Below are 11,708 nucleotides of genomic sequence, written 5' to 3'. Positions count from 1 at the left end.
CTGGAGGCTGAGTGCAAATCCCATGGTGAGAGCAGGATCTGGGATGGAGCACAAGCCAAGGGCAGCCTGTTGGGCTCAGTGGGTGGGGTATTTCCAGTGGCAACCCCAGGGCCAAACAAGGCCCAGGCAAGGACATTGCCAGTTGTGGAAGTCTCCAGCTAGTGAAGCAGCACCAAATAATCCTGTGTCCATTCTTTCATTTTCTTGAACTGCGTAACTTTTACAGATATCAAAAATGACACGCAACTGAATTTTAGATTTACATGTGGCTTTATCTGACTTAAGGTTACTTTTTAGAATCATTCTAAAACTTTAAATCTGTAAGAAAAAACATGTATATCGTAATGAACTTTTGTTGGGAAAACACAAGCCAAAAAGGAAAGGTTGGCACATTCTGCATTTGAGTTTAAAGCTTTTATTCATCAGAAGACAACATAAAAAAAGACAAGCCCCAAACTGGGAATGTGTATTTTATAAAACATATAATTGACAGTGCACTACTCTACAAATATATAAGGATGATTAATTCCTAAAAATCAGAAAAAGATAACAGAAAAAATAGGGCAAAAGGTAATAGCACTTCACAGACAAAAATTAAAACCACGTTTGCAAAAATTATGACAGTGAGAAAATTATGACAGTGAAAGAGATCTGATCTAATCAACCCCAATCTTGCCTTTAACCTTCAAACTTTCTTTAATCATCACTGGGCTTAGGCCAAGCTAACTTTAAGATACATTTAGTTTATAGTTTAAATAATAGACGTTTCCCAAACTAAACTGCCTTTGTAAAGCTAATGAAAGATGACAAGTTTAGAGAGAGGAGGAGCTTGAATTCTGCTAAGCTGTAGACATAAATAATCACTAGTCATTATTTTGGAGGTCACAAAATATGTATCTTCCCCAATTACTCCTACAGATGACATTGTTACTGTGGGACCTAAGATTGGCCTTTTGAGATGTCTTTTCAGGATTTTACACTTCCAGTGAACAATGGCTCCACCCGGACCCCCAAATCAGTCCTGTGGCCCCACCCAGAAGTGGACTCCCTGGCCTATCAAACTATTCTTGAAAAACCCTAGCCTTTGAATTTTGGGGGAGACTAATTTGATTAATAATACCATCTTCCATGTGGCATGTCCAGCCTCATGTCAATTAACTCTTTCTTTATTGCAATGCCATGGTCACAGTGAATTGGTTTCATCTGTGCAGTGGACAGGAAGAACCCATTGGGTGGTTACAAAGTCACAAATGGACAATAAACATTAAAAATTGCTTATCTTTAATTGGGAAAATGCAAATTAAATGTGATGCCATTTTATACCCCAGATTTGCAGAAATATAAGTATTGATGAGGATGCAGAATGATAAGAACTCATATAAACTGTTGGTGGGACTATGTATTGGTTCATGCTCAAATCTTGTTATGATTACAGTGCTTACCAGTGCTAGGTACTCTTTCAAGTACTTTATATATGTTAACTCATTTAACCACACAGAAAATTTTTATTGTAATCTAATTAAGTTGACAGTTTTCCTACAGGAGATTCCACGATTCCACTATTAGGTATATACCCTAGAGCAGTGGTCCCCAAACTTTTTGGCACCAGGAACCAGTTTCGTGGAAGATAATTTTTCCATGGATTGGGGCTAAGGGGTGGGGGACGGAATGGTGGTTTTCAGATGAAACTGTTGCACCTCAGATCATCAGGAATTAGATTCTCATAAGGAACACACAACCTAGACCCCTCAGAGGTGTAGTTCACAGTAGGGTTCACGCTCCTGTGAGAACCTAATGTTGCAGCTGATCTGACAGGAGGCAGAGCTCAGCTGGTAATGCTCACTCACCTGGTGCTCACCTCTTGCTGTGTAGCCCGGCTCCTAATAGACCTGTATGCCTCCATGGTCTGTGAGTTGGGGACCCCTGCAGGAAGTCTTGTAAATGCACGTCAGGAAACTTACTGTTTACAGCCACATAGTTTGTAGTAGTAAGAAACTAGAACAATTCAAATGTTCATCAAGAGAAAACTGGATGAATTGTGGTTAATTCATATGTTCATACAGAAAAAAAGAGTCATAAAATATGTACAGCAAGACATAATTTACATAAAAATAAAAACCATACAAACATGATGGTGATACCAGCGGGCTAGACAAGGTCCCCAGATGCTGGTAGGACCTCAACCCTGGCCAGTGTCCAGGATCTTGACACTGTCTCAAGAAGGAATTTAAGGACTAGTCAGAAAATGGTGAAAGTATGGAGATTTATTGGCAAGTTAAAGTACATACTCAAGAAAGGGGATTGTAGGTGTACTCAGGAGAGTGAGTCATGCACAATGGGGTTTGAGGTTTCTGTCTATGGGTTGCTTTAACCAAGGAATGGAATATTCATGAAGATTTCTGGAAGAAGGTAAAGATTTCTCAGAGCTGTGGTGTCCCACATTTTTACACCAAATATGGGTGTTCCTGAAACTGTCATGGTGCTGATGGGTGTGTGGTTGAGTATGTTAATTTGTGTATAATGAGGTCCTAGGTGAAACCTAGCTCAAATCCAATGCCATGTTGGGCCCAGTTGGTCTTAGCCAGCTTGACCCACATCCTGTTTTTCAGGGTCTTATTAGTTCCTATCTTATGCAGCTATTTCAACAGTTTCCTTTTTGCTAGTTATGTGAAACTGCTGTCTAGAATATTCTAGGCACAAACACCCTGTATTATTCTTGTCTCAATGGGGCCTGTCTAAGATTAAAAGCAAATATTTGTCAAGTAGAAGAATATGGTCTAGGGATTCATTCATATTCAGAAAAACTAGGAAGAACCCACTCCCCAGGTGTATTAGGGTTCTCTAGAGAAACAGAAGCAATAGGATATATATATAGAGAGAGAGAGAGAGAGAGAGAGAGATGTAAGAGAGGATTATTATGGGAATTGGCTCATGACATTATGGACCCCAAGAAGTCCCACAATATGCCATCTGCAAGTTGGAGAACCAGGAAAGCCAGTGGTATAATTCAGTCCAAGACCAAAAACTAGGGGAAGAGGAAGAACAGACTAGTTTAAGTCCTGGAGTGTGAAGGCCTGAGAACCAAGGAAGCTCCAGTGTTCAAGGGCAGGAAAAGATGAATGGCCCAGCTCCAGCAAAGAAAGAAAATTCACCCTTCCTCTGCCTTCCTATACTGCTTGGGCCCTTAACAAATTAAATGAGGCCCACTCATGCTGGTAGAGGCAGATCTTTATTCAGTTTACTGATTCAAATGTAAATCTCTTCCAGACACACCCTCACAGACAAACCCAGAAATGATGTTTTACCAGCTATCTGGGTAGCCATTAGCCCAGTTGAGTTGACACATAAAAATAACCATCAAACCATGGGAATTAAGCAAACCAAATTCAGGGTAATGGTTGCCTCTGGGTGGAGAATGGGAAATGAGATACTGAAAATACATCAGGCAGTTTAAACGGTATTTGTTGGTAAAGCTCTCTTCAGCGGCATGCTAGGTACAAGTGTTCATTATATTACTCTTTATAGTATATATATCCACTACACATATCTGTCTGTTTGAAATATTTTACAGTGTTCTTTATAAATAATACAGTGAAGAATGAGGGTATCTGAGAGCCCTCAAGGCCCCTGGGATAGTCCTGTGCATGCAGAGAGCGCTGCGTGTTTGCAGTGAAGGAAGCTAAGTTGATAGTTCTGAGAGCTAAGTTCACAATTCAAAGCATTCCTCCCCCATATTCTCTTCCTAAGTTTTATAGAGGTGACTCTTCAATGAAAATATGTAATGTAACAAGTATTTTGACTAGCACTGTCAATTCATTTTATCTTCTTGCCAGAAGCACCGCTGTAGTAAATATTTGTCAAGATGAAGAATTGATCAACTTGTGGTTCTGGAATAATCCTGCTCATTCCTTTTAGCATACTAACTTCCAAATGATATATGTTAGAGAATTCCGTTTTGCTCGCTTTGCTCTTTCCTGGGGGTGGGGCGGGGGGGGGGGCTGAAAGAGAGTTTTCTTTCTTGCCACTTTGCCAATTTATTAGCTACGTAATCTGTCTTAGTTTTCTCATCAATGGAATGGACATAACGAGGTGAGTGGTGATAAACATGTATGTATCTACCTATCAGTTGCTTGCAGCAATGCCAATGTCAGCATGCAGTAAGAACTATATAAGCCATCATCATTATTATTGGTCATATACAGAGTATTGATTTCGAAAATTCTACAAATGGCAGCTATTTGAATAAACTGTAGTTCATCTTATGAAAACAAAGTGGATCTTTAACACTAGAAACATAATCATAAACTAGATAATGTAAGGCTTTGAGAACATGGTAATTTAAAAGTTCTCAACTTAAATTTTTATTTCTAAATAGTATTTTATACAAAATTGTGATTTATAATTTTTTTTAATCTTAGCTTTTAAATTTGCATCAGTCCCATGAAGAAGATATAACACTACCTTAAATTTCATTTGATCTTCAAATCGCACTTGGAAATGAGAATTATAATCCACATTTTATACATAAACAAAACTAAATGCAGAAGGAACAACAAAAGTGATGGGCCTAGCTTAAGACTGGCAGGCTGCTGACCTAACTCCAAGTCTAGGGTTCTTGCCTCAATATAAGAGCTGACTCACCAGTTTCCTCATTATTATAGATATTAAACTGTGAAATTGCAAACATTTCTGATTGCAGCTATGTGCCAAGTTAGAAGTGCCATGTTTGCTTTTGGGTCTAAGATAATTGTATCAAATGTCTCTTATGTATAAATGCCAATAAACCCTTACTGGAAGTTACAAAGAGCTGAGGTATATTAACATCTTCAATAGCAATTCAAGCTACAAATACGTTGAAAAGTTTGCAAATAAAGAAACTCTGAAGGGAAGTGTCTTGAAATGTGAAAAGCTAACTTTGATGGACTCTTTTTAAGCTTATATTTACTTTAATTTTTAAAAACTAGTGTTTTGTTTGGGTTATAAAAGCAATACATCCTCATTACAGCATTTGAAAAATGTAAAAATTTGCCCAAAATAAAAAATTACCTATCATCTCTCTACTCAGAAATAATGAACATTTAATATTTTAAAGTACCACTTTCTAATTTGAGATACATACTACATACATACATATATTCACAAATATAATATTTGTATTACATAGTAATACATAGTAATATTGTATTACATAGTACAAAATATTTTTTCTAACATTTTGTTATAAACATTTTCTTTTTAAATTATCTTTTTTTTTTTTTTTTTTGAGACGGAGTCTCATTCTGTCGCCCAGGCTGGAGTGCAGTGGCACGATCTTGGCTCACTGCAAGCTCTGTCTCCTGGGTTCACACCATTCTCCTTCCTCGGCCTCCCGAGTAGTTGGGGCCACGGGCACCCACCACTGCGCCTGGCTAATTTTTTGTATTTTTAGTAGAGACAGGGTTTCACCATGTTAGCCAGGATGGTCTCGATCTCCTGACCTCGTGATCCGCCCGCCTTGGCCTCCCAAAGTGCTAGGATTACAGGTGTGAGCCACCACGCCTGGCCTAAATTATCATATTAAGACCAAATAGAATTTATCTCAGAGATGCTTATCCCAGAATCACAAATATAGCAAAACAACCACAGACAGTGAGTTGGAGCTGAACTGAGTGCCTTCCAGGGCTAAGGTGGTGTCATTGATCACTTCAGCTGAAATCAAGAACAAATTTCATACCATCTATTTGAATTGGATGACTTAGTTACAGGGAAAGCTGCTCACAAGGGGCACATAAATAATGAAGCAGTTATTTTGCGAACCTCTACCAAGTAACCAATGGTAGATTCATTTTGGAGAGATCTCTGAAATGGTCTAAGGGAGAAATGACCTCCTGGTGATACTTTAAACACTTGCAGCTCTCCTGTGACCATCTATAAGGTGGAAGTGTTTTGGGAGGGAGGCAGGTTAATGACTGGCTTCCATGTAAAAAGTACCATCCCAAAGGTGCACACGGTGTTCCTGGAGAGACCGTTTTGTTTACAATTATTGCTTTCCCTTGCCAAGTGGGACTTGTATTAGAGAGCACAGGTTGAAAGTGCCTCTAACTTAGGGTTCCTAGTTCAGTTGAAATATTTGGGTCTCATCCTTGGCTTTGGAGGGACTGTCTGAGGGCTGTAGATCTTGTCTGTCCACACCACCAGCCAGCTGGCATTTATCCACCCCATCTAAGGTTGGAAAATCTCTCTTGTATAAATGAAATTCAGAGTTAAATAGTCCAGGGTGGTATCTGTTTGACAAAGTCCTCGGAGACTGAGGTCCAAGATGGTGGTGTTGCAGGCAGCAGAGTAGAGGAGATGAAGATGAAGGAAAATGGTATATGGGCCACATCCTATAAAGAATGACCCTGGAAGCTGCCATAGGATATTTGTGCTCGCATTCTTTGGCAGAATGAGTCACATGGCCACACTTGAATGTAAGGGAGATAAGGAATTTCAGTTTTTATTCTAAGTATGCATTTGTTCAGTTAAACATTATAAGTTTTCTGACTGTGGTGGGAGGGGAGAATGGGCACTGGGAGACAAGCAGCAGTGACTAACATAGAGTTGTGCTTTACATGCAGGGAAGCATCTTTAAATTAAAAATCAGTGAGCAGCCACCCCATTGTTAAGCATATCGCCATTGCTAGTAGAATCAGTTACGTTCGCATAAATTCCTATTTTAATAATGATTAATTTCAAATGGAAACGAAGCTAACTTCTAAAAGTCAGGTGTCACTGACTTTAATAATCAAATTTTGCATTTAGGCTATAATTTGATTCCATTTTTTTTTCTATGTGGTTTAAGTTGGTATGTTCATTACTTTGTAATTTTCCCATAAAACGTAAACATGGTTTTATTCTTTATTCTTACTTTGCTAAACAATAAGTAATACACTTTCGAAAACAGGGAGAAATTGAAGACCATCTTTCTATCTATTGTGTTGATTCTTAACACATTCCACCTTCTTGTCTCTGCTTTTATCTTATTAGGTTTCTATTGCCTTAATCCCTTCGGAAACGGTGTTCAGGAACTAAAAAAGGGGAAGGAAAATTTAGGCACAATATAATCAGAATTTATAATGGTTATGCATAATATTTTGGTTGACACTTGTTTTTCTCTTTATTTTTGAAAAAAAAAAAGCTGATAGCCATGTTTACATACATGGAAAATATCACTGTAGGTATACAGTTGTTCTCAGTAAGCTTACTTTTTCTCTCCGCTTAGATTGGGTTTATTTTTCCTGTCCTTCCATTGATAACTTAACTATTGGAGCACATTTATTTTTCAGTGTGAAATTTGCAGTCTTAATATATGGTAGCAGATGTACTGAGGTGGACTGGTTTGAGCTTTTGGACCCTGGTAGGTACACATCCACTCCTTATAGATGCCCTGATGGTCCAGCATGGAGTCCACCTCTTCCATGAAACTTCCTCTGATAATTGATTTTTCTCCTAGTAAAAATGTTAAGTTTACAAGGCATGACTTGTGAGCATTTAGGAAGGCATGACTGTAAAGTAAAAATAAAACAGAAACCCAGCCAATCTCTAAGATCCTTTTCATTTCCAAAGATTTTTTTTTTTTTTTTTTTTTTTGAGACAGAGTCTCACCCTGTCGCCCAGGTTGGAGTGCAGTGGCATGATCTTGGCTCACTGCAACCTCTGCCTCCTGGGTTCAAGCAATTCTCCTGCCTCAGCCTCCCGAGTAGCTGGGACTATAGGCGCCAGCCACCACACCCGGCTAATGTTTTTGTATTTTTAGTAGAGACTGGGTTTCACCGTGTTAGCTAGTACGGTCTTGATCTCCTGACCTCGTGATCCACCCGTCTCGGCCTCCCAAGGTGCTGGGATTACAGGTGTGAGCCACCGTGCCCAGCCCCCAAAAATTTTTTGATTGAAGGACTATACAACCAAAGGATTTGTTTTCTTCAAAGTGATCACATGGAGGCGCAGTCCAATGATGTCAACCTTGCTGAGATGTTTGAAATTTCTTTTACAAAAGTTTCCATGAGAACCTTTGAAGAAAGCCTTCTCCAACTATCCTCAATGATGAAAATGTACTCATTCTTTAAGGATGGGTTTGATTCTGGGAGCAATCTAAAATCATTGGGAGACAAATCTGATGATTAAGTTGTCTGGAAACAATTTTTAGTCACTGACTCAATAAATGTGTGTTGAGCTCCAGTAAAAGCAAGTGCCATAAACAAAAACACGAAACGTATACTTCCTGCTCTTAAGATGCTTAGTGTGCAAGAGGGTCAAAATTGAGGTGAAATGACTGATTTTTCTTGAATTAAATATTCTTCATATTGTAGTACTTTGTTTTCTATCTTTTTGTGTGTCTCCCAAAGGTCAAATGCAGTCTCGCACTTTGCGCGCTCTGTAGCCGCCTTCCTGACAGGGCTCTTTTGTGCTCACAGCTTCCTAAGATAGGTGGGAAATGATAACTCATCCAGACTTTGACACAATGGAAGTAAATACATAGAAATAACATGGAAGAAGATGCCCCCAAGTAACTGGAGTGAATTTTATTTTCTTTAGTCTTCATATCTTTTTCAGAAATTATAGCAGAAGGTCTCAGAATAATGAATAACACCCCCAAATAATTATTGGTTAGGAATATTTAACACAGGGAGTTAAATTTCAACTCCTTCCCTTTAAAATTTTTATTTTGATGTATACATGTGTGAGCTTGCCAAAACCGAAAGCTGCACAAAGGGCTGATGGGAAGAAGTATGTGAATGCTGATATTTTCTTCTCCTTGAACGTATTTTTTTGTATTTGTCTTTGCCTTTTCAATTCTGCCTTTTTCTTGTCATTCTGTGCTGTCTAGGACCTCCAAACAGTGTAGAATAGAAGTGATGAGCTTTGTCTTGTTCATTTTAAAGTGAATACCCTGTTTCCTCATTAAAAATGATCTTTACTATAGGTTTTTCATAGATATCCATTATTTGTGAAAAGTCCCTTCAATTCCTGGCTAGCCAAGATTTTTATTTTGCAAATTGTCATATTAAATTTACCAAATACATGGCTATGATGTATTTTGTTTGGGGCCATTCCAACATCTGTGGTCTCTGAGGACTGAAAACTGTCGTTCGTTGCTTCTAATGGATTAAGAACCTCACATACTGTGTCCTTCTGAAGCTTTAGAGAGGCTCCTTGCAGCTCCCATTAATTAAAAAAAAATTCCCCTTATTTTTGGTTATATATTAAAAACATGTACTGTGTAGGTAACAAATACAGGTTAGTGGGTGTCTCTTTGGAGGAAGAAATGTAAGTTCTGCTGGAAGGGAATGTGAAGGACTCTGATTTTGAAACAATTTTTAAAATTTGATATTTAAAAAAAAGTCTAAAGCAAACACCGTAACATCTACTATTTGTTCATTTGAGGAAGGCAATTAATTTATTCTTTGTAAAATATTTTCAAAGTAAGTTTTTTTAAAAAGAGAAAAAGAAGCCTACTGTTACTAATAATTTTTGATTAGTTACTCCTTCCCCTGGAATCCCACAGCCCTTTGCTACCATGCCACGTAACTCTTATTTCATTGTGCTATGATTTTTCTCTATATGGGCATTTTTAATGTATTGTTTCCCAAATTTAACCAAAAAAGCTGGTGGTATAGCAATATTAATATCAGATTAAAACATTTACAGTGTGGAGACTGTTTTTACATATTTCACTGTCCGATCAGCTTTTAAATCTCTCAAGAGCAGAGACTGTATTATCTATCTTCATATTTCTGGAATCTGGCCAGTATCTGGCTTATTTTGCTGAATATTAATGCAAAAATTCATAAGCATGAGGTTTGCATCATATTAAAGACCTATGCTGTTTTATTAAGTAATTTTATGTCATTGTACTGAATGCATTTCTGTAATGAATTAAAATTTTTCACTGGATGGGGATGTGGTAGAAAGAGCTAGCTAGCCCTCCATCCTCTTCTCTTTTTGAGCACCCAGCTGACTACATTTCACATTTCCAGACACGGCCCACAAAAATGTTCCATGTGTATTCGTCCATGCTTTTCCCTTCCTAGCTGATCTTGTAATGTCAACAGCAAGCCCTGAAAAACATATTTTTAAAAGAATATATTTAAATATATACATTTAAATATATTCCTTTAAAGTATATATTTAAATATATTCTTCTAAAAATGTTTTCCATTTTATCTTTAGTTTCTCCTCTAAGTATATAACTTTTCATTGATACAACTTGTTTTAAATAACTATCAAAAATATAAGCCTCAGCTCTTAGAATTTGTTTGCTGCAAGGATAGAGCTGCAAAAAACTTCATAGGATACTAAAATGTCTATCACTCAACTGAACAGTATTTTTGGTTCCTTAGATTTCGGGGAATCTTGCAGAGCTAAAATAATAGCTCCTATAAAAAATACAGGCCAGGTGTGGTGGCTCACACTTGTAATCTTAGCACTTTGGGAGGCTAAGGCAGGTGGATCGCTTGAGTGCAGGAGTTTGAGACCAGCCTGGGAAACATGGCGAAACCCCAACTCTACAAAAAAATAAAGAAATTAGCCGGGCAGGGTGGTGTATCCTGTAGTCCCAGGTACCAGGAGGCTGAGATAGGAGGATAGATTGAGTCTATGAAGTTGAGGCTGCAGTGAGCCGTGATTGCATCACGGCACTCTATCCTGGGCAACAGAGTGAGACCCTGTCTCAAAAAACAACAACAAAAACACAAAAAAGCTGAATGTTTAATAACCAGAATTTATCCTCCATTATTATGTCACCTGAATTATTCCTATTTGAATTACCTTAAGATATTAGTTATAAGTATATAATTATAATGACAATAATTATATATTTGTATATTATAATTAGCATAGTATAATTATATTCATGTTGATACTTTTATACATTCATTATAACTTTATAATGCATTCTTCAGTATGTAAAAAGAGTCATGGGAAGACTGCAAAAATTATGAATGCTCGTTTATTAAATAATTATGACACAAATGACAGCCAAAATACTTATTATTGATTAATATACCACTTAAAATCTCTGACCTAAAACAAATTTTTGAGCCACTGGAAAAGTGAACTTCCTCACAGAAATATTTAATGTTGTCAGAAGAATACTCTGTTTTAACAATAACTCCGTTAATTTATTACTTTAAAAGATGCACAGTGCTGCTTTTACACATTAAAATGTCAATGACATCAACAACATAAGGTAACTATATGTTAATATTTTGAACTAACATTTCAAATGTAGACTGACCACATGTTTGATTTAAAGCTTAAAGAATCAATGTTCCCTTTTGTGAAGATGGCTTTTGTTGTCATTAGATTCTACTGATTTTTTAGGAATAGAGCTGCTCCACACTGAATCCATTGGTCTTGGTTGCCCCCACATGGAACATCAATATTGGTAACCACACGATCCCTTTCAGCACTTGTGTAAACAGGCAAAGAGATGCACTCATCCGGAGAATATGGACCACATGCATCCTGTTTAAAAAATAACTTGTTTTAAAATAAAGCAATACACTATTTGGAAACAGATTATTAGATAACCAAGGAAACAAACATATTAATATTATATTATGAAATGTTTCAAATGAATATGATAAACCCCTATCATCCCCCTGCAACAAAATGAAACACATGGCCTATCGTGTTTTATTTACAACCTCTCCCTAGCCCCAAACATTGGAGTATTTTGAACAGCACCT

General features: G+C 37.4%; 1 protein-coding gene across 3 annotated transcripts in view; it reads right to left on the bottom strand.

Moving 5' to 3' along the window:
* Positions 1 to 10,948: 10,948 nt before the first annotated feature.
* Positions 10,949 to 11,708, bottom strand: part of DYNC2H1 (dynein cytoplasmic 2 heavy chain 1) — a 374,133-nt gene continuing 373,373 nt past the window's right edge. For all 3 annotated transcript variants that reach the window (XM_063784470.1, XM_063784471.1, XM_063784472.1), the window contains one exon: positions 10,949 to 11,484. In XM_063784470.1, coding sequence (XP_063640540.1) covers positions 11,326 to 11,484 — 159 coding nt within the window. In that variant the 3' untranslated portion in view covers positions 10,949 to 11,325. The remainder of the gene's footprint in view (positions 11,485 to 11,708) is intronic.

This window comes from Pan troglodytes, chromosome 9 (genome assembly GCF_028858775.2).
Source record: "Pan troglodytes isolate AG18354 chromosome 9, NHGRI_mPanTro3-v2.0_pri, whole genome shotgun sequence".
NCBI lineage: Eukaryota > Metazoa > Chordata > Mammalia > Primates > Hominidae > Pan > Pan troglodytes.
This window is presented reverse-complemented; position numbering and strand designations above follow the sequence as displayed.